The sequence below is a fragment of the Beta vulgaris genome, chromosome 5 (genome assembly GCF_026745355.1).
Source record: "Beta vulgaris subsp. vulgaris cultivar EL10 chromosome 5, EL10.2, whole genome shotgun sequence".
Lineage (NCBI taxonomy): Eukaryota > Viridiplantae > Streptophyta > Magnoliopsida > Caryophyllales > Amaranthaceae > Beta > Beta vulgaris.
Window position 1 is genome coordinate 854,410 of NC_079206.1, and position 22,650 is coordinate 877,059.

Consider the following 22,650-nt stretch of genomic DNA (forward strand, 5'->3'; position numbering starts at 1 on the left):
CTCTTTTACATAGACAAGTCTTCTATGACTTTAGTAGTTTAGTCTTTAGTTAGGGCGTTTCATAACCCTTGTAATCCAAGGCGTAGATGGCGCACACGCTTGTACGTAAAATATGGTGTACAAATGTGCATGGTAATAAGCTAAATGTATATAGATGACATTTTCACATCGAAGGAGATAACATCATGGTTATCAACTCTATCAAAGACATCTGGTCCCCCCTTGGCAGATCACCCACATCATTCAGGATATTCAGACTTCTCTCCGCTCATTTTCTTCTTGGACTATTCGTCATGTCTTTCGGGAAGCAAACAAAGCAACAGATTGGATTGCCAATGTTGGACACCTCATAAATTCTAGTTTTTGTATTGAAAATTGTACTCATTTAGCTCTTCATTCCATCCTTGTAAATGATAAGATTGGAGCTCCCCTCGCACGGAGGGTCTCCTAACCTTCTTTTTCTTACCTTTCAAAAATATATATAGATAACAAGTCAAATAAACGTATGTACATCTTTGTTGGTACATGTTCATTGGTATTGGTGTTTGTGTTCATAATCTAGTATTTAATGTTTATCGTGTGTTTGATTCTCATCCTACGGACGTGTGTATGTAGTTATGTAGTAATTTGAACTTGTTATCTTGTGGTACGTTACATTGATCATTAATATGTCTAATTATTATATTAGTAAATAAATTATTGAAAATTTGATACTTAAAAATATATATATATAAATTACTTTTTAAGATGAATTTAATAAGATTACATAAGGCTATTTGTCTTTTATAGCCAAAATTGGCGGTCAAATTTATAAAATTTGACTCTTAAAAGTGCAAGTACTGTAACAATTGTAAGATAGGAGATGCACTAGGCCTTTTTTTCAGTTTTTTAAGGGATCCTTAATATCGTATGGGCCTATGAGACTCTCTAATGTGTAACAATATCAAAATCTTACATTAATAGTATTCTAAAATAAATGAAATAATAATTCTTTTCATATTAAACTACTTATATATAATGAAATTAAGTATTTTTCTATAAGGTTAATGATATTCTTATTTATTTAATTATTTTTGGTTTTTCTTCAAGTTTGGCAACGAAATTATTGGAAATAACCTATTTTAATTTGTCAAAGATAGAGAACTGAGATAGCAGTCAAATGACCAAATATCGTCAAAAGAAAAAAGAAATGGTGTGAATGTCAATAAATAATTTTACTATTCATTCTATTTCTATTCGCATCACTAAAAAGACAAGTAATGACGTACTTCAATAAATCTATTAGTCCTAAATCCTCGATCTTCCATCGATCTACTAGTCCCCAAACATCAATTCTCACATATGAAAATGTTTGCAATCCCTTTCAATACAAATTGTAGTATGAAGTAGCTTACCTAAAAACTTGATATTAGAGGTACAAAATCAAATGAAAGAAAGATTCTATGCTAATTAGAGCCTCAAGTCCATATCCAAGTTGTTTTCTACCATGTGGTCACTACTAGCTCTTTCTTTTTCCATTGGAAGAAATGCAAATGACACTTATTCAGAAAGATATGTGATTGTAACATGCAAGTTGGCAAATCTATAGCATGTAAATGGTTAGATACTAGTGTAGAAAGTGATTTCTTCTGTATTAGTTCTGAGAATATGACATACCAATATGGCTTCTCTTTTTGTAATATGGGGCATCATATATTTATTGACATATGGAGCACTACATGCATATTTTCCTTTCTTAAACCAGCTTGCCACTAGAGGCAATATGTATGGTGTTCAGCTTATATGATCCTCATTTGGGACCAAGTGCTAGAATTTTGTCAATCTTATTAATTTAGCTTTGCTTATCTTATCCTTTTCTTTGAATAAGGAAAGCAAAAAAACTAGGCTAACGTTCTATCGAGGATGTCAATCTAAAATGTCCTTTCGAACCATTTTATTGTTTTCTTTTTGTTTTTTCTTTTCCTTTTCTTATACTTGCTTCATTTATTTTAGTTGTTTCGTATTGATATTTTGATACTATTCATTTATTGTAGTTGACTATCGTTGGTTATTATTTTAAAAGGAAAAATATAGTTAAGTGAGATTTTGTTAGATTTATCTCAATATATACTTTCTAGATACCAAGTTTTTTATGACTTCTACTCATCTACAATTAGAAATATCAAAGGTCTAAATTGTGCATTGATAAAGTGTAAAGAAGAAATGGAACAACTTAAAAAATAGAAGTATTTTAAAAAATTATTTTATGTCACAACTCTCTTAGAAACATCTAATTTCAACTATTATGAAATTATGTTTCATTAAGTTTTATGTATATAGTCATTCTTCCCTTTTTCATTACTTACATTATGTGGATTGTGTAGTGCACTTAACATAAAAGAAGAGGTTATAAGATAAAGGGGGAAATTATTTAAAATAATTAAAACACATGTAAGAAGGAAGGCTTGGGTTATAGAAATTTGATATATCTTAATTTGTTTGTATGTTTACCTTGTCTAAAACTCATACCTGAATTATATGAAGTGCGGAACCTACATTTGATTCCTACATTGAAAAAAAAAGGAACACGAGGACTAATGTATAAGTCTGGTGAGCTATCCTTCTTATTATATTATTAATTGTTTTTAAGATGGAACATTGTTGGACTTGTATATAATCGGATGTTTCTCCGATATGGACTTGTCATTTGTGGGCGTATATGTCATGCATTTTTGTGGACACCATATTTTTTTGGATCTGGAAAGAGCGATCACAATTCGATTACATATGTAGGAAGACAAATTTGGGGGATGAAATTCACGAAGGAGGCAGCATTAGAGAAAATTGGTTTATGTGTTTCAACAACCCTTGCATTATGACATGAAAGCTTTTTGTAAAAAAAAAAATGTTATGCTTATACTTAACTAAGGGAGAAAGTTTGGTGTACAGTTTTGATTAGGGCCTAATTCAATCCGATCCGAACAAAATTGATTTCAGTTTTCCAATCCAAATCCAAACCAATTAGAGTTTGAATCCGATCCAATCCAATTCGATCCGAATTTTCATACACTAGATTGGATCCGATTTGAAAATTCAATTTTTTAAAACTCTAGCAGTTTTTCGACGAAATAAATTAATCACAATGACAGCCTAGTAGATTTAGAAATGAGGAATCAAGTGTTGTTAGGGTTTTAGGGGAAGGTTTGAAAAGCTACGCCTACTAAGTTATGGACTAGCTTTTTATTATATAAAAAAAACATTTAAGCACATAAACCCAACTCATATAAATAATACAATGCATATTGGATTTTTGGATCCAATTACCATCAATCCGACCCGACCCGAAAATGCATTTTTTCCAAAACTCTCAATCCGAATACAGTTTCAATCCGATTCAAATTACGGTTTTTTCACCAAGTACCCCCGAGTTTTCAAAAAATTCACCTGGTACCCTCCAAGTTTTCAAAATTCACAGGGTACCCCTAAGTTTCAAACTAATACACGAGGTACCCTTAAATGCCCTTAATGACTAACGGCCTTAACCGCCGTTAGTCATTAACCCTAATTTTTTGTTTTCAACTCTAATTAACCTCTAAACCTAACGCTAACCCTAACCCTAATCCTAACCCTAACTCTAACCTTAAACCCTAAACCTAAACCTAACCACCCTTCCCCCACCCTCCCACCACCCCTACCCCCTGTCCCACCCCCACCCCACCGCCCCAGCCCCCCTCCCTCACCCCAGCAGCCCCCCTCCCCGACCCTAGCAACCCCCACCCCCACCGCAGCCCCCCACTCCACGCAATTTTTGCAGCCCCTGAAATCTCACCCCCTCCCCCACACCCGCACCCCCACAGCACACCCCCACCCCCGCGCCACCACCCTCGTTTTCGCAGCCCCTGAAATCGCACCCCTCCCCCACCCTCGTTGCACCACCCTCCTCCAATTTCCGCGAAACAAAAAGTCCCCCCACAGCGAAAAAAAACAGAGGGAAGAAGAAGGGGTTGCGGGTGGCGCGGAGGGCGCAGGCGGTGGAGTGCGAAAATGGAAGGGAGTGGTGTTGTGGTTGGCACGGGGGGGGGGGAAGGTTGGGGGCGCGCGATGGGGGGAGGGGTGGGGGACTGCTGAAATGAACTGAGAGGGGGAGGAGGGCGGCGCGAGGGCACAAGGGTGGGGGAGGAGGGCGGTGCGAGGGTGGGGGAGGGGGCAGGGGTGGTGGGAGGGTGGGGGGTGGTGGGTTAGGGTTAGTGTTAATGTTAGGGTTTAGTGTTAGGGTTAGGGGTAGGGGTTAGGATTAGGGTTAAGATTAGGGAATTAATTAGGGTTAAAGCAGAAAATTAGGGTTAATGACTAATGGCGGTTAACGGCGTTAGTCATTAAGGGTATTTAAGGGTACCCGGTGTATTAGTTTGAAACTTAGGGGCACCCTGTGAATTTTGAAAACTTGGAGGGTACCAGGTGAATTTTTTAAAAACTCGAGAGTACTTGGTGAACAAACCGTTCAAATTATAAATTTGAATTGAATTGGATGATTAGATTTTAAATTTTGTCTGAATAACTTTTATCCTTATACTTAATACTTCTAATGCTATCATCTTCTAGTAGCAATGATCAAGTGGAGTAGCCAAATGAGAATTTTTTAGAAAAGAAGTATTGTGTGCACTCTGTGCATGTGCACAATCCGTTATCTTCTTAGTCCTAGCTATCTATAGAGTATAGACTTTGCAGCCATACAATGATAAGGTCACCACGCAAAAGATTTTGTTGAAAGTAAGAACATACTCTGAGTCAAGTAGGTTTAAACTTCAAAGTTTAAAGCTACTGAAATCTTATAAATGTTCATTTTTTAAGATAAACATCAACCACTTTTACTTTGTATAACATTATCAATTTATTATACAACATATGTTATTATTATTTATACCAAGCCATTCTCTTTATTTTATAAGTTTTGCTTGGTTTATTAAAATTATAAAATAAGGAAACAGTTCTATTAAACAAGCAAAAGGAGAGAGAGAGGGATTCGAACCATCGATAGTTCTGAACAAAAAACTCTGTCGATTTTCAAGAAAAGCCACAGCTCCATGATATTTTTTTGGTGCTCAATGAAGTAACCAAAATATAAGTATTTGAAGGAAATAAACTTCTTGTCATCAGCGCAGTTTGAGGTTGATATTTTGTCACAAGCACAATTCATTGTGTAGTTTCATGAGATTACAATAAAAATGAGTTTAGTGAGGTGACATACAATGGTTACTCACACATTTTCAATAATATGTATAGATTTACCATAATATAATTACTTATAACGTAGTAACCTTTTTTCTCATATTATTATCCGTTACAACTTATGGTTACTCCTTACATCCATTATGTTTTAATATAGTGACCTTTATTTCATAAATCGCATGTGCTTTTATTAAATCCGACCTCACTAAATTTAATGTTGATTAGGTCCATATAAATTTGTTGATAGAGGAGGTAGAAGTCAATAGCCATCAAGTGCCAACTATTACCGAAAAGAATTTTGTCAACATCTTGATGCATTTTTAATTCCGGGAATTTCGCCTTTGATACTAACAATGATTACTAGCTAGCTTATCTCCATTATATTCATCAAGTTGCAAACCATCATCAAAAAAGAAAAAAAATCAATCATATTTACTACTTATCATTTTATCTTAAAGTTCTTATATATATATGGTGAATAGTTGATATTACAAATTATGTAAAGATCATATTTTTATATGATTATTAATATCAGCTACTTACCAATTTATCAGAAAGTTCTTATATACTACAATTACATATAATATTATGAAGCATCAAGCGTTGATTTATGCGTGAATCTATCTAGACACTGATCTAATTGTAAATATTACATATGATCATAAAATGATTGATTCATAATCATTATTAATTAATACATACACCTTATAAATTTCTTATCATAACAGTTAAATAGAATCACAAATGAAAGATGTATATGAAAATCAAATTATCAACATTATTATTACTCACTATATTCATATGATAAACAATATTTATCATACTTCTATAACATTTTATTAGCATATTCAATTTTAAAAATGTTATGAATGAAAATTATTCTTGACCGTTACTAAAGAATTATTAAAAATACTTGTTAGACATGATAATATTTTTAGATAATTTTATTCCTAATACTAATCAAATACTTATTGCATCAAACCAATCACCTCTAGTATAAAAATCATTAAGAGGCAGTCTAATTTTAATATAAAAGTAGACCTAGTCATTAAATGTATTAAAGTAGTCATCGAAAGAAATTAACCTTGTCACTATTGGACTAATTTTCTTTTTAATATTGGACTTACTAGTTACCATTGCCTAATTTTAATTTTAAAGTAGGCGATCTCTTATAAGACAAACTCTTGGGACTTGGTAGATAACATGAGACTGATTGTCATTGGCTACATTCGTCCACTACACGGCTAACAACATTTGGTTTCATGGACCGCATATATATCTAGTAGATTAGTGGAAAGATTTGATTTGATTTAATTGAATATCATTATCATAATAACTAGGTTGATTATTTATGCAAATCTTGTTGATTCCTAAGTTTTTCTGGTGCAAATTGAAGTGTGTTCAATGACGTAGTTATTCACATTGATTTGTATTTCAAATCAAACTGAATTTCAAAAGATTCAAAGAGTAGTTTAATCAAAGTTTTGTCAGTGTTAGCACTTTCATGGGGTATGTACTGCTTAATGAATCTTGTCATATGGCCCATAAAAAGATTTACAAGGTGGGCTCAAATGTCATTTTCCTCAAAAATGGCCCACATATGGTTTTAACAACTGCCGGCCCATAACTTGTCACAGGAAAATACAACTTCAATATTGATCACATCCTAGTATCTCACTAGGTAATTCATAAAATAATTTAAAGTGACTGTTATCTATTTTAGTTGGTAAAGTCTTGTAGAAATAGTGAAAGTGGTATTTAAAACTTGAGATTGAATCTTTTCTATACTATTGCGCTTAATCGCTGTGTAATAAAAAAATAATGAAAACAGGAGATCAGTCCTCTATGGATCGATTGATTATCCAATTAGTGAAAAAAATTACTTTGAACCTATTAGACCTAAAATTTAAAGTGATGAGAATATTAATTAAATTTATAAATTAAAGATATTACCTTTTTGAGAGATCTCACTAAAGATTTACATGTAGTTTGTGCTTATAATATAAGTTGATGTCATATCTACATAAAAATCAAACCAAACCAAACCAAACCAAGCAAGGATTAAGGACGTGTATGCATTTTATTAGAGCATTTAATTATGCTGACTTGATTTATAACTCAAGTAACTTTATATAGTAAAACACTTTTTTTTCTTCTAAATTGTTTTATAAGTTATAAGTAGAAACAAAGAGAGTATAAAAACTTCAATCGACAATCGACTAAAAGTACATTTCTAGGTGAATAATTGAAAAAAAATAAAATCACATACATCTCATCAGAATTCATTTCACCTGAAAAGAATGAATTAATTTATTGCATAAAGAGTTGTTTTAAAATGTAATGGTTGAATATGGAAATGTGAATGTGGAGTGTACATGCTCCCCTTCGTATGTTACAATCAACATGTTTGAATCTTGCAAACATCTCTCAACTTGTTTCCTCGCAGGGCATCCTTTGCAAGTGCTGCATTTGTAGTAACTCCTATACAGTGCGTACATGATCAAAAATCAACCAATATGGTATACCTCATCCGAAAATAATAATCAAACTGTCGCAACTATTTACTATTTTAAACTAGTTTTTAGGCTCGGATATTTCCCAGATAATTATAATTTGCATTTATTAATATTTAAAGTCGTTAAATTACACTTGGTCTAGTGGTTAAAATTTTAGTATATAAACTTGAATTCTCGAGATCGTAATCCTATACTATGTAATTCCTATTTTTTTTTAATATATGTCTATTACATAGAGTAAAATGCACTTAGAAATAGTGCTACGTGGCACCTATCCTTGTTTAGAAACGTCCTTGAATATGTTGGTATGGATTGTTTACATTCATTAATACTCACATAGTCATTAAATATTTTTACTATTTAAAAAAAGTTGACAGCTTTCATTATAAAATGTAGTAATCCTTCCACCTTCAATTACTTTACCCATTCTCAATTTTAGGTGGTTCCAAAAGTGAAAAACCAAATATGTATAAGGTAATTGGAGATAGGATGGACGATAAGAGTATGTGAGTATTAATTTCGAAAGAGATAAGATACCAATTGTGCAATATAAATTTGATTCTATAATAGGAATATATGATTTGTGACTCGTACCAAGATTTTTGATGCGTCTTTTTTAATAATGCATTTCACTCTCAAATAATGATGCAACATAATAAATAATCCCATACGACCATATATGCATAATCAATAATCATAATTTTGTTTGTCAGTATGCCCATATTATATACCCCATTAAAACCTTATTGATTATCATTATTATTCTAATATATGCATTATCAATAACCTCATTCATGCTAATTAGGAAGTCACATCACGCCATCAACTAATAATGTAGCGCGTTGCATATAAGGACTTTTTTTTTACCTTGGATGAGGAGAGCCTTTGATTGGTTTCTGTCCATATTTCCTCCAGCAATAATCATCAGGTGGTATATCAGCTATTTTGTCACTAATAGCTGGAACTCTTGTTCTTCGCTTTTCTCTTCTCTTCCTGGGGGATTCATCATTTATCCTTAGACAAAATTATGATGTGCAGCGCAAATTAGATGATAGACACGAGTCTACCATCTAAATGGTGCGCTATGCAGTAATATCCAACACAAAAATATACTCAGTTGACAACAAAAGATTAAAGATGCATTACCTTTTCTTGGAGCAATGGCATGTCCTGCTAGAAGAAGCACATTTTGTACTAGCATCTTCACTAAAACTCAAAATCCCTGACATTGAACTCTGCATGGTTATCTGCTTGCTACTTGTGGTTGATCCCTCCATGCACAACACAGGATTAGAATATGATCGATTCATAACTTGAGTTTGCGCGCTTATGAAGTTAAATTCTTTGGTAGGAACAAGACGAGTGGAAGCTATTAACTGATACGAATTATTAACAGGAAGATCAAGCATTTCTTCCGGGTTTATGCCTAGGATTTTAGGCAGAGGACCTTGTTTAACCCTCTTAGAATGCATTGCTTTTATTGGTGTTGAATCTTTCAGGAAACCAAGAAATTTCTTCAACTCTTTGATTGCTTCATTGGCAATTAAACTCGAGTTTTCATTGCCTGGATCAGAAATTGAGCTGATATATTGGTGTGCATATCTTAGACCTGTTTCACCCACCTCCTTAATTTGCAATTCATTACTACTGATGTACTTTTCTGTGCTCAAATCACATAAATTTGAAGCACTTTGCATTGTTTTTGTGGGTTGATCAAGAATGCTGCTGCTTGTTATGTTGTTTTTGACACAGATTTCATATTTTTCAACACAAAAGCAGTTTGACAATCCAACTTAATGGAGAATCATTACTGCAATAGTTTATATTTGACAGAATAGAAGTTTTGAACTATAATGCATTGTTAATTATTGGTGTTCTAAAGTCATTAAGGTTTTTGTGGAGTATTTTATAAAGATAGATGAGATTAACAACTTACCACGTCTAAACGTTATCTCTACTCAGGTGGTCAAATGATGTTATTAGTCAGCAGATGTGTATATGTATATCGTAGACTCAGACTTGTATAGTACTAGTTATTAAGACAAAATTCCAAGGGTTGTTGGCCATACTTGGCTGTTAAAGTATCAGCTAAATAAAAAGTAAACTAAAGAGAATTAGATAGCATGATTTCTCCCAGGTTCAAGTATGACTTGGTTGTTTCAGACCGTTTGATACGAAAAGCAAGAGCTTATGAGTTCAAATCTATGTACTTTAGGGTGATCATATCGAAAATGGATATTGTCGTTACTGTGGGATAAAATTATCACTCCCTCTTCTTCTTTTTTATGCAAATATTTTGGCTTATGTTTACTCTTATTCTCTATCTTTTTCTTGGTCCAAGTGCAAGAGCAAACGTCCATATTTGGTTCATATGTGAAATTCATATTGTTGGTGACAAATTGCTCAAAAAAGCATGCAAACATCAATTATCAACAACATCGTAAATTGAACTACTAATTTCTTTCAAGGCAATCAATATGAAATTAATGACAATTTTGCTCAATATTCCACCTAAATACTACTTCTATTTGATAGATTCTCTACAGAGATGTGCTAAATTACGCGCTACAAACTTGAATACATGGTCTTTTATAGTATATATATATATATATATATATGAGTTGAAACCTTAAAGGGGTATATTATTTTCAAATCCACTTAGCCTAAATATAAGCTCTGTCAATAATCAGAACCTGTGTGGCTGTATGGCTGTGTGGCTGTGTGGCTGTGTCCTTGACAACTTAAACAGTTTCTCACTTTAAACATAATGTCTTCTTACTTTTGACCTCTTACTCCTTGTTGATCTACACCAATCACTTCCTCCGTCGCCCATCTTTGCCCTCATCCTTTTATATTCTCGTGATCTTATAACACCTTCCAGAATGTTAATATCTTCTTGAATCTCATGCCTAGATAAGGTGGATAAGCTCGGGAGTATGTCTTTCTGAAAGTCTTTCATCCGGGTTCCTCTTTTCAGCTTATATCTGATATCCTTCTTGTCAGATTGATCCACCAGAAATGCGTTTGAGGAAACACAGTAATTATCAGGGCTGCACTCTTCTGCCTTTAGTACCATTGCCTCATAAGATTCTGAACTACACTGAGGCTGGTTGTCTTCTTCAATCTGTAAATTCTTCAATTGCAGAAGTAGTTCAGCTGCTGATTGAACTGTTCCATCAACTTCTGGTTCTTTTAGAGTGACGCACTGAATATTCGATTCTGTAGTGTCAGAAGATCTTTGGTCATGCTCTTTCGGATGAGATATAGAGAAGTTAATATCATCACATTGAACACCAGACTGCATGGTTTTTGTGCTACTTGAATGGTGAAAGATCATGCATTCTGATTCAGAAGAGTTAGACAACTTGCAGTAATGTGGCTGTTCAAAAGATTCTACACCCTTCACTAAGTTTGCTTCCGCTCTAACCACATTAACCAGATCCATCTCACATGAAAGACCATTTAAGATCTTTGTTGAGGACCCCACACTTGAAATTTTTGAGTCAGATCTACTACTGCAAAGCTCCTCGGAGGTATCAGAATCAAGATCTACAAAGCTGGCATGGGCTACGTCTCCTTTAAGTTTTCCATCCTTACTGCTCTTTTCTCCCTGGTTTCCTCTGAGATACACATCTTTTTCTCGATGAATATCATGCATTTCTGTGACCTGATTCATATTTGCTTCTCGACAGGAAGTTGGCCTGACAGAAGAGGCTACATTGGACTTGAGATGAACCTTTTCTAACTCAGGTGATGAACTAGTTATTGATGAATTGACCACAACTGAATGATCATGTGAAGAATGTGATGGGTCTTCAAGTAAAACTGTATTAAGGTCCAAAAACACTTTACAAGTAGGTGGTTTTTGATTCTCCAAAAGATTAGCAGCCAATAATTTTCTGTGGTGCGCGTTTGATCCTGCACATTTGAGCAAATTGACAATCTGAGCTCTGAGCAGTGACCAGTTCCACACAGATAATACACTCCTCTATCCCATATTAGTTTAAAGTTTAAACTTCTTTGACCACATTTTTTACTAATACATAAATAACAAATGTTATGATAAAAATATTGTTAGATTAGTCTCAATGTATATTTTCAATATATCGACTTTATATGATACTTCTATGTGGATGCTTAAAGATATCAATGGTCAATATTGGACGTTGGCAAATATGTCCAGTCAAATTGTAAAAAACCGATATCGGAAGAAGGGCTAATAAAAACATAAGTTTCTTACTTTATGAAAAATTGTCATACATAGACAAAGAGGTATACCCCCACTCAAAAGAATACCTGAATCACATAGTGATTTTCTCTGAGAGCTTGGTCCGGTATCAACAGGGGATATACTCAGTGTAGTTCCATAAGAGCCATCTTTGATGCCACTTTGAGGAAAGCTTTCTAAATTCTGCTTGCCACTTTTCAAGAAGTGGTCTAACTTGTGCTCATCTTTCGAACAAGATTTAGGAGCAGCAGAATCATAATTAAACCCGAGATTTGCTTCATAGTTTGTAAATCTTTGATTTGCATCTTCGAGATCAATGATGCCAAATGGGGTTGAAAATGTTTTCTTTCCCTTCCAAGAGCTTTGTTCTCCATACTTCTTGCTAACACCTTCTCTGATGCTCAAAGATAGGTTCAGATTATTCTGATAAAAAATTGCTTTATCTTGAGAAGAATTCTTGTATACAATGGATTCTTTCGAACAACCTATAACTTCCCCCTTTCCGGAGAAATTATCAACGCATTGGCTAATGAACTCATCAGCTGAAAGTTGGAGATCAAGAGGCTTCTTTGTAAAGACATGCGGCTCTTGCTGTAACTCGTAATGCAAATAGACATTTTCAGATTGCGCGAGTTCAGCCTGCAAAACATTAATTTAAGACTATCATACAACAAGTTAAGAACAATGCAAAAAACATTATTACATTGTTACAAGCTCGCAGATCCAGAAAAATCACTGCATAAAGAAGACATTGATAGATTTATCGCCAATCCTCCATGGCTTCACCCCTTTATTTCATGCACCCGGGACCATGATGCAATAATTTATTTTTTTTGTATTATCACGTTCTCTATCAAAAAACCTTCATGTTTGTTTAGCATATACATAAATATTTTCAAAAGGTTTAGAACACAATCTTTTCTATATCTACGTGTTCTTTACATGATACCTCCATATGCTTTTATAGTAGTATATGGAGGCAAATTATATTGAACATACACAAGGAAACTATTATAAACATATAGATAAACTATTAAAAACATATAGGTAAACATCTTGGAGGTTGTAAAAGTTTGTTTTTCAACATAAATAATATTTGTTTTACATACAACAAAATTTTTGAACATAGAAATTCAGCTTTTCCGTGTTCAAAATATATTCGTTATTGGTGAATGTTCCAAAGTGACTACCTACGATTTGTGCTCAAGGATCCGCAAACACCACCGCACCAACAACACATAGATATGACCCATCCACAACCCTCCAACAAGAGATGAACTAAAGGACCAAAAACAGAAAAGGAGAAAGTGACACTTCCAGCTAGACGAAGGGACACAGTATAGAAGACAGCTTCAAAGTTCGAACTCACCATCGAACATTTTAATTCATCGTTCAGGTTTACAGTGACTGGACTCATGCCTCGTTTATGCAAATTGTAATTTTCTAAATCCTTTTGTTTAAATTCCTCCATCATACTTATTTGTACTCTGTAGAGTTGATGAAGTTCATTGACCTGAAGACAAAATAGTGGCAAATGAGTCACAGGTTGACTGGATGCTCATATTTGCACAAAAGTACAGGATGACACTTCCTGTATTTTTGGGGACAACCAGATCCTGTGACAGAACCTTGAACCACATCAATAAAATTACACAAGATTTTTACTTAATATATTTATGAATCTACCAAGATATTGCTGGATGTAAGAACCTAAAGTATATAACTATAGAAAGCAAAGTACTTAATAAGAGTTGTGAACAGTAATTATACCTGTCTCCTAAAAACAAGCTCTTGAATGAGCATTGTCTGCTTTAATGTCTCCTTAAATGAATCTGCAGAGCTGTGAGCACAATTCAGATCAAGGTGATCTCGGCCAAGGATTTTACCCTTGAGGAAATCAGTGAAAGAGATCACTCACTCTTGCACTTGACTCCGCACCTCCCATTCCTGCATAGCAAACACCCTTTCAGAAGGATATCTCAGCAGGAGAAGAAAATATTGAAGTTGCACTACTAGTGATATAGATTGGCTATATATAACAAAAGAAAGGCAAAAAAAATTATAGATGTAGTAACATATGCATTTACTACTCAGTGATCCCTTGCCAATAATGACATAAAAAAGACAAGATGAAAATCAGGGTCAAAGGTTTGTGTCTTAATTGCAATGGCCAAAGATTTCCTGCCAAATATTACTGAGAATAAGGAGCTGAAGTAATCGGTTGAAAATTTAGCTAGGTAGTCTAAACCTGACTGTGATGTAAAGAAAAGTTTGCACATAACCACTGAAAGAGCATTTGATCAATTTTTGTTCACTAATTGGTATGAAATCAATGACAATATAACAATCTATTTCATTTGTTGCATTCTATGATTCTATCCTAACAAACCATAAGCAACAAAAGGATATAACAATCTATTTCAGTTTCTAAAGGCATCAATCCAACAATCCTTTTACCCAATATGTAAATGACAGGTTAAAAAAACTTGTAAAATTAGATGCCCAGATAAGATTACAGGTAACAATGATTTTTCATCCTGTGCGTTGGAACAAGCACGACCAAATGACTACGATCAAGCCATGACGTGGCCGCAAAAACAACGCGATCATACTTAAACACCTATATATGACATGATATGCTTCATACAATATACAACCTCTATAAAGATGGCATGTCCACTATCCACCCCTATCTACCCCCATACGCGTACTGATCCTTGGCCTTAATCTAAGTAATCTAGAGAAATGTATCTGTAAGGGAGAAAGAAGGGCAGCTCAAGTTTATAGAGTACATGATAGTATCAACGAGGTTCAATCCAATCGATAATGAGCAACAACACAAGGGACCCACAAATGTTGTCTACTAGAACACCTTACACAATTACCCAACATTTCAATAGTTTCTACATAATCTTAACTGTATGTGATTTGTAAAATCAACAATTCTACCAATACTCTGTCTCTTCCAAACACAAATCTACTGCATACCACATTATCACATTTTCTGCTTAAGAATCAAAATTTCAACCAATCAAGATAACTACATTGATCCACGAACTCGAATTTTCATTCACTTAAGCAAAGCAAAAAAAAAAAAAATGCATTTGCAGTTACCATTTTCAAATATAACTACAATTATATCCCACATTCCCAATACATCAAATCTAATAGAGTTTGGAAATCCAATACATCCACACAAATATATATATTATGCATTATAATACTACTTAATAGTAATCTTAAAAAGCCAAAGATTTTAGTTCGTTACACAATAAATTTGGGGGTCCTAAACTAGATTTTTCCAAGGAACATATACCTATAAAATCTTTCTTGATTATAACCCAACATATATCCCTAAAAAAAAAACTTTATCGGGTAATCTATCCACTAGAGATAAACAAAATAAACAGCGGAATCCAACTTAAGAATAATAAAAATAATATATAATTCTCTATTCATATTGTATGAACTATGTAGTATTCTCCCATATATAGTAGTACTCCATATAACTAATTAAGTAATTAATCCCAAAACACTTTAATTATATTCAATAATACTCCTTAATAATGGAGTATTAATCACATAAAGCAATACATGTAGGACATAAAAAAAATAAAAAAATTAAGCACCTGCTTTAATTAAACAAATAAAAACATGAACAATTTTGTATGTTTTCGGACGCATCGTGTGCATATAAGACTGGTAGAAAATAAAGCAACGTAAACCAAAAAAAAAAAACTCAGACAAACAACCCCACAAATGTGAGCATCCCAAAAACGATAATCATATTAAAACTATACTTAGTATATACATGAATTAAAATGAAAAAAAAAAGAATTAAATATAATGAAAGCACAGAAGATATTAAAAAAGAAAAAGAGAAAAGAAAGTACCAGGATCTCAAAGATGTACGAAAGGAAGAAGAAGAACAAGTGTGGAGGTCAGAAGCAACTAAACAATGATGTTGAATGCTTCCAAAAATATCGCAATAATAATAATATAATTATAATTATTATTATTATTATTATGATATACAAATATATGTAATAATAATGATAATAATCTTGTTTATAATCCTTGCAAAATGAAACAAAAAAAAAGGAATAAAGGTTAAGAAGACAAGAAAGAGGAGGTTAAGGAGAATTAATGGGAATCAGATAATTCTCTGATTAGAATTGAGAGAGGAGAAGAAAGAGAGAGGAGAGAGAAAGTTTAATGTAGTTGAAGAGAGAGAGAAAAAACTCAAAAAAGAAGTAGCATCAATATCGCCTTTCTTTCTTTTTGGTTTTCTATACTATAGTATTAGTAGTATGTGATTTGAGCCTTTGAGGAGAGAGAAACATAGGCTAGTTATATTCGAAAGAGGGGTAGTTTAGTGGAGTATTATTTCGAGTGTTCGAGATATGTGTAGGTTTTGAATCGAATTTATCTTGTGGTACTGACTAATATTCCTTTCTTTACATAATATAGTGTTAAGTTTGCTTTTTATATGGTTTTCAAGATATATTTTTGATTTTCAGTATCTTTAATTACGTATTAATAAGAAGGATTTTTCGTCCCAAACTACTTTTAATTTTCAAGTTTTTGCGAGAAATTACTTTATAAAAAAAGTTATCGTCCTAAACTGCCTTATTTTACAATTTTGTTGCTGACAGCTATCTTATGTCGGTTTTCCGGCGTTGACTTTTGCTTTTTAAATTCAAAATTGTGTGAAAAAAAATACGCTTGTGAAAATGGAAGAGGGTGATTGTTTCAATTTTAGTTAAATTAGAAAAGTAATTTAACGGTAAATTGGTGGTACAAAGTGTCACATAGATATGTGAAAGAGAGCACGTGCAAACAAAAAATGGGGAAATTACGGTGGGGAAATTAAAAAAGGATTTAAAGAGGTCAAGTGATATAACGTGACATTAAAAAATCGAAAAAAAACAAAAGCCAACGCCAGAAACCGGCATAAGGTAGCTTTCAACAACAAAATGATAAAAGTAAAGTAGTTTGGGACGATAATTTTTTATAAGGTAGTTTTTCGTAAAAACATGAAAGTTAAAAGCAATTTGGGACAAAAACTATAAAGTTGATATTATGAGAGTACACAAACATAACAAAATTGTACATGAATATGTTTTTTTAATATGTTCATGAGAATATTTGGTCAAAGATTAAAAAGTTTGACCTTTATAAAAATAAACACACACTATATTATGAAACGGAAGGAATAAGCGAGTAGCTAGTAGGGATATTATATTATCTCTCTTGATAAAAAAAAAAGTAGGGCAATTATATTATATTAAAATCTAAATATAATAAGTAGGGTGTCTCTTTCACTCTTTTTCTCTCTCTCTCATTCATCAGTCGTTGGGATTCCTCTTCTTTTCTCTTTCTCTCTCCTCTTCTTACCAAAACAGACTAGGATTATTATAGTACTAACTATTATATTTTTCATTTTTTTATTTTGTGTAGTTTCAGATTTCTGTTGCAAAAGGAGGGCCAGTCAGAATTTGTTGGGACAGTTTCAATGCAAAAAAGCACGTTATAAAGGACCCATTTTTATTTTCACAAGTGGGTCAGCCCAAAATAAGAACCGGATATAGTAAATATCCACCCTCATCTAGAACTCGAGCCGATTTTAGGGAGTTCGTTCATCATATACCAAGATGTATCATGTGTATAATTTAAGATTAATTTTTACTTGTTTGAAACTCTTTTTTTCATACATATCATTCAAATGAGTAATGAGTAAAAATATTAACGTTGAGTGTACTATATTACACAAATTATTATAATAGACGGTCTAATTTTAATATAAAATTAGACCATGCAAACCTACGTTCTCTTAAGAAGCCCATTCAATTTCTCTCTAACCTAACACTATTTTTAGGTATCTTGCACCATCCTACTCCATTCTCTTTTCCTCTTTTATTTCCCTTTGAATTTCGAATTAGAACAAACAATTTTTAAAAATAGTTCGTCAATCTTACAAAATGATAAGCTAGTCACTAAAGGATTAAATCAGTCACTAAATAATTAAAGAATTTACTAATGAATAGATTAAACTGGTCACTAAATAATTAAAATGGTCACAAAATAGATTAAGTAGTCACATATTAAGAAATATCTATTCTTCTTAATATTGGGCTTGGGCCGCGCCTACTTTTAAATTATAAGTAGACGGTCTCTTACAAGACCAACTAACTATATTAATGATGCAGTTGGGTGTATGATAATATTTGTAAGTTTTGGGTCTGAAATGTTGGACTTAATCGTAACTAGTACCTATTTTCACTCTTATCATCTTGGATATTTGATTCGAAAAAATAATCATTTTCTAAAAATTTACACTCCAAGAATAATCGAGAAAAACAAACATTAATTTAACAAATAATAACATATGACACTTGCAACTAAAAAGGAAAATGTCACTTAATTGGTAAACCAGAACTCCCTTGTTTAAAGCAAAATTCAAGAATTAATAACAATCACCTAGCAATAGCACAGCCTAAAAGTGCTTATTTATAATATAAAACCACTACAACGTGCAACACTTTTCCTAGCATTAGAACCTTACTCAACTAATTTAATTCCAATTACAATTTCGCACGCATCGCGTGCATATATAAAGCTGATATCAAGAGTATAAAGAAAAGATGCTCTCAATTTCTCAAACTAGAACGGGTCTATTATCAATCCCAGACAATTGATACTCTTCAACTTCATCATCCTCATTCTCACCAGACATTTCTTCCAAGGATTTTCCATTAGCTTCAGGAACAAGGAAAGTAAAGAAGAATCCAAGTCCACAAATTCCACCCAATATCATAAGTGCATTCCTAACTCCAATACCTGCAGGATATCCAGCATCAGCCTTACTTGGATCAGTAGGCTGTGCCAAGTACAAGAACCCGAATGCTCCAATAATGGCACCGGCTTTCCCTGCAGCAGACGATATCCCATGGCAAGTGGACCTGAAACGACTGGAAGATCTCTGCGGCACCACAAAAGTGGTAGCATTGGGACCAAAGTTAGCAAAAAAGAAGGTGAAAGCATACATGACTACAAACCCAATGTGGTTCCCAGGGGTAGTCCAATAGTTGTAAGGGATAGCAAGTCCAAACATGAAGACTGTCATAAGGAAAAATCCCATCAATTGAATAATGAAACGACCCACGACATCGATGAAGGCTACTGTGAACCAGTACCCTGGAACAGTCCCACATAGAGACACTAAGGTTTGTGCTCGAGCTACCATGTAGACCTCTTGAAGAGCACTCATTGTCTGAGCTTTTGGTAGCCAACCTACCGCGCTAAATATGTCCTTTTGGAAGAGATTGTTGCTGTAGAATGCAATGTCTAGTAAGAACCAGCATGTGGCAGTTCCAAGCAAGTGAAGACCGTGTCGTTTCAAGAATTGCTTAGACAATAAACCAAATTGCTTCTTGCTCCTTTCTTCTACTTCTGCTGCCTTTTCTTGGTCCTCTTTGATCTCAACTTGTAATACCTTTGAACAACAAAACCAAAGAAAAATAAGCATACTGAAACCTGTTACAAGCACTTGAAAGTTGAAACCTATTGCAACAGGAAAAATCAAAGTGCAATTTACAATTTTTACACTGACAATGTTTAAGTGATAATAGATTTACTAGCAAAACAATGACTATTTGTACGAGACAGCAAAGTTGTGTTCCCTTTTCAATGTTTATAAAATTTTCATCACAACAATACAAAACAGTTGAAAGAATTAAGAGAAAAGATGTGTATTGGCATTTGGCAACTATCAGATTAGAAGAAAAAAACTAGTATATGATTCTTACCTAGATAGAATAGATATAGAATAGATATATTGATAGCCAATCTTCAAGAACGAAGTAAGAACGCAAATTTCGAATCCTAAATCATTCATTCCAGCAATTATCTCAATTTTCTTAAACCATAAACCTTAAAGAGAAAATTTTGCTACTGCTAAGTGCTAAAGACCAGAATTCAGAGTTGCACTATACTTAAGCACCACAAAATTACTTTTCTCTTCTTAAGTTTGAACTTTTTTGTCTTCTGCATTATGCTAGACTACTCAAATTGCTGAAAGCATACAAATGTCACAACAATCATCCTACAAGAACATAGGATAAGAAGACTCGATTTATCAGACTGTTAGACATTGACAGTAAAAAAAATGAGAAGTTCGAGTAACATAGTATAAAGGAATGAATAGCCCCTGTATTACCTTAGACATATCAGAGGCGGCCTGTCCAGTATTTTTGGCAACAAGTGCAGTGTAACGAGCAGTTTCAGGCATCTTGGCACGCCAGTAGTAAGTTAGCAGAGCAGGAATAGCACCAAACATTAGAATGATCCTCCACACATAGTCAGCCTGTGGTACCATTGAGGCAGCTGCATTGTTCTCATAAGCAGGAGCAGGGTATGCAGACTTAAAGGCACTTGATACTATAAGAGCAAATATACCACCAGTCAAGTTTCCAAATCCTTGCATAGCAAAAACCGCGGCAATGAAGGCTCCACGAGTTTTCTTGTTGGAGTATTCAGACATGATGGTGGCAGAAAGTGGGTAGTCTCCTCCAATCCCAAATCCAAGCCAAAATCGAAAGAAACAAAGAGTTATCATGACACCCTTAGCATCATGCCCAAATGAAAGACCTGAAGCAAAGGAGCATAAGACCATCATCATTAGTGTCATACCATAGACCTTCTTTCGACCCAGTTTGTCCCCGAGCCACCCAAAGAAGAGCTGCCCCATGAGAGTCCCACAGAATGCAACGCCGTTAACAGCAGCTGAGACATTGGGAGGTAAAGTCCCTGGCTTAAGTGAACCAGGCTCAGTGTAATATATGCGGCCAAGAAGTTTTGTGACTAAGGAAATGCTAAAGAGATCATATGCATCAGTGAAGAATCCCATTCCAGCAACAATAATTGCAGTGAAATGGTACCATTGTGTCTTTGCAACATCTAGTGCATTTAGCACTTTCAGCTGTTCTTGTGCCATTTTCTTTTAGGTGTCTTATGTCACACCTGAAACAAAGGAAATTAAGAAAACAGAAACACCATATCAGAAACTGAACTGAATTGAATTGAACTGAAAATAAGTTGGGAAGAACAAGCTCTTGATCATTGGAATTAGAATTGCAGGATTTGGGATGATAATAAGAGATGGGGATAGAGTGAATGTGCTAGTTTTTCTGTATCAAAAAAGAAATACAATAAGGAGTGGCGTAAACATGAATCAATCACACATCTTTCATGGCGGTTAATTAGTTAACACATAAAAAAATTAGCATTGTACACCATGATGTATGAACATGACCAAAATGTCCTTATAGCCTATCGATTAAGGGCTATGTTCTCCCCAGATTTTTTTCAGTTCAATTCAATTCAGTTCAGCTTTGGACACTACTTTTACTCTCACATATCACTATTCATTTCAGTTCACACAATTTAATTTAGTTCAGCTGTTTTATGCCGAGGAGAACATGCCCTAAATGAAAAAATAAGTAAAATGACACATTATCATACGAGTAGAAAAGAACTCCATATATAAAACACAAGATGCAACTAGATCAACTATGCTGAAAACACAACATCATTTTAATTAAAGACATTAAATATCATTCTCTTAGCTAAAGATCTTATATCAAAGCCTAAAAAGTACTATCTCTCATAATATGCCAATGAAAAAAATAAACCTCGCAAACAAATTAAATAAATACACTCATCAATAGGGCCAATATAACAAGAGATTTCCACTAACTAATTTTTTTTGTTCTACATATAAAAATTCTGTAATTTTTATCTAGAATTTACTGGGTTTATTATCATTCATCATAAACTTCCAAGAATCTAGACTAAGGTAGGTAAATTATTAAACCTCACACAATTTAGTGATTTACCTCTCCCCATAAACAGAAAATAAAATAAACTTGAGTTGACAAAATAAAAAGAAATTTCATTGCATGCAACTGCACTTTACGTGAATATGTCGCAGAATTAACAATTAGTACTCCAAAATTCAAAATGGAATATTTTTTATTGACTAATACTGATAGTAACACAGAATATAAACGATATTTAATTCAAGTTAAGAACATAAATTCTGCCTTTCTTGTGTAATGTGTAGAAAGAATAAATTCAAGCATAGTACTCCTTCGGTTTCTTTAGTTGTTCCCGTTTGAAATCTTTTTATACGAAGAAATTGATCAAAGTAGGAAGAACTTTCGAAAACAAGGCGAGTATTAGTTAGAAGCTAACCTGTGCATACAATGACGAATAGAAAGGTAGAAGAACTATCAAGTGCAAATTAGAGGGAGACTGAGGATTATTAGGATTTATATTGAGGCGTCAGCCGTCAGTTTTGTTCTTTCCTATTATTACGTTTTAATATAATCTTATTAGTTGAAGATTATGATAGATAAGTATTATCATTTTTTTTAACATTTCAAATTTTAATTAAAACTCAAACGTATTTTGATTTTGTTAATAATCTGAATTTTTTGTGCATTTTGAAATGAAGATAAGGTTACAAGTAGTTCTATTATATTAGGAGGATATTTATGTTTAATTTTTCTTTGAGTAGGGTTTGTTATTAAATCTTCGAGATAATTATTGTTAGGTCGAACCTTAATCTAGAGTTTGTGCCCTTCTCACTAATTTTAGCCTTAAACTAGTTATTAGGCCCGAATTATGCCCCTGGTA

The 22,650-nt window shown here is 33.5% G+C and overlaps 3 protein-coding genes across 5 annotated transcripts; all 3 read right to left on the reverse strand.

The window, feature by feature from the left end:
- Positions 1-8,587: 8,587 nt before the first annotated feature.
- Positions 8,588-9,421, reverse strand: LOC104892117 (probable WRKY transcription factor 74). The gene is made up of 2 exons (XM_010677949.2): positions 8,871-9,421; positions 8,588-8,717 (listed from the first exon to the last, which is right to left on the reverse strand). Exons 1-2 carry the CDS (start codon positions 9,419-9,421, stop codon positions 8,588-8,590), a joined length of 681 nt encoding a protein of 226 aa, XP_010676251.2.
- Positions 9,422-10,165: 744 nt separating this feature from the next.
- On the reverse strand, positions 10,166-16,235 carry LOC125497649 (uncharacterized). Of its 3 annotated transcripts, none has more exons than XM_057394855.1 (5): positions 15,846-16,235; positions 13,723-13,899; positions 13,322-13,465; positions 12,021-12,591; positions 10,166-11,642 (listed from the first exon to the last, which is right to left on the reverse strand). In XM_057394855.1, the coding sequence occupies exons 2-5, from the start codon at positions 13,753-13,755 to the stop codon at positions 10,483-10,485; spliced, it is 1,908 nt and encodes a 635-aa protein (XP_057250838.1). In that variant the 5' UTR covers positions 13,756-13,899; positions 15,846-16,235; the 3' UTR covers positions 10,166-10,482. The 3 variants fall into 3 exon arrangements, with proteins under 3 accessions (XP_057250838.1, XP_057250839.1, XP_057250840.1); XM_057394856.1 differs by having other exon boundaries at positions 13,322-13,568; XM_057394857.1 differs by lacking the exon at positions 13,322-13,465 and having other exon boundaries at positions 15,846-16,234.
- Positions 16,236-18,610: 2,375 nt separating this feature from the next.
- On the reverse strand, positions 18,611-20,947 carry LOC104892046 (probable inorganic phosphate transporter 1-4). The gene is made up of 2 exons (XM_048645263.2): positions 20,171-20,947; positions 18,611-19,447 (listed from the first exon to the last, which is right to left on the reverse strand). The coding sequence occupies exons 1-2, from the start codon at positions 20,945-20,947 to the stop codon at positions 18,611-18,613; spliced, it is 1,614 nt and encodes a 537-aa protein (XP_048501220.2).
- Between the last annotated feature and the right edge of the window lie 1,703 nt (positions 20,948-22,650).

Bases quoted from the DNA above. Each gene is read 5' to 3' on its own strand.
- LOC104892046 (XM_048645263.2), bottom strand. From the start codon at position 20,947: ATGGCACAAGAACAGCTGAAAGTGCTAAATGCACTAGATGTTGCAAAG. The intron at 19,448-20,170 runs GTAATACAGGGG...TGTTGTTCAAAG, and splicing joins CCGCCTCTGATATGTCTAAG to GTATTACAAGTTGAGATCAA.
- LOC125497649 (XM_057394855.1), bottom strand. From the start codon at position 13,755: ATGCTCATTCAAGAGCTTGTTTTTAGGAGACAG. The intron at 13,466-13,722 runs GTATAATTACTG...TTTTGTCTTCAG, and splicing joins AGCTTGTTTTTAGGAGACAG to GTCAATGAACTTCATCAACT. The intron at 12,592-13,321 runs GTGAGTTCGAAC...AATGTTTTGCAG, and splicing joins ATGAATTAAAATGTTCGATG to GCTGAACTCGCGCAATCTGA.
- LOC104892117 (XM_010677949.2), bottom strand. From the start codon at position 9,421: ATGCAAAGTGCTTCAAATTTATGTGATTTGAGCACAGAAAAGTACATC. The intron at 8,718-8,870 runs GTAATGCATCTT...TGAATCCCCCAG, and splicing joins TGCCATTGCTCCAAGAAAAG to GAAGAGAAGAGAAAAGCGAA.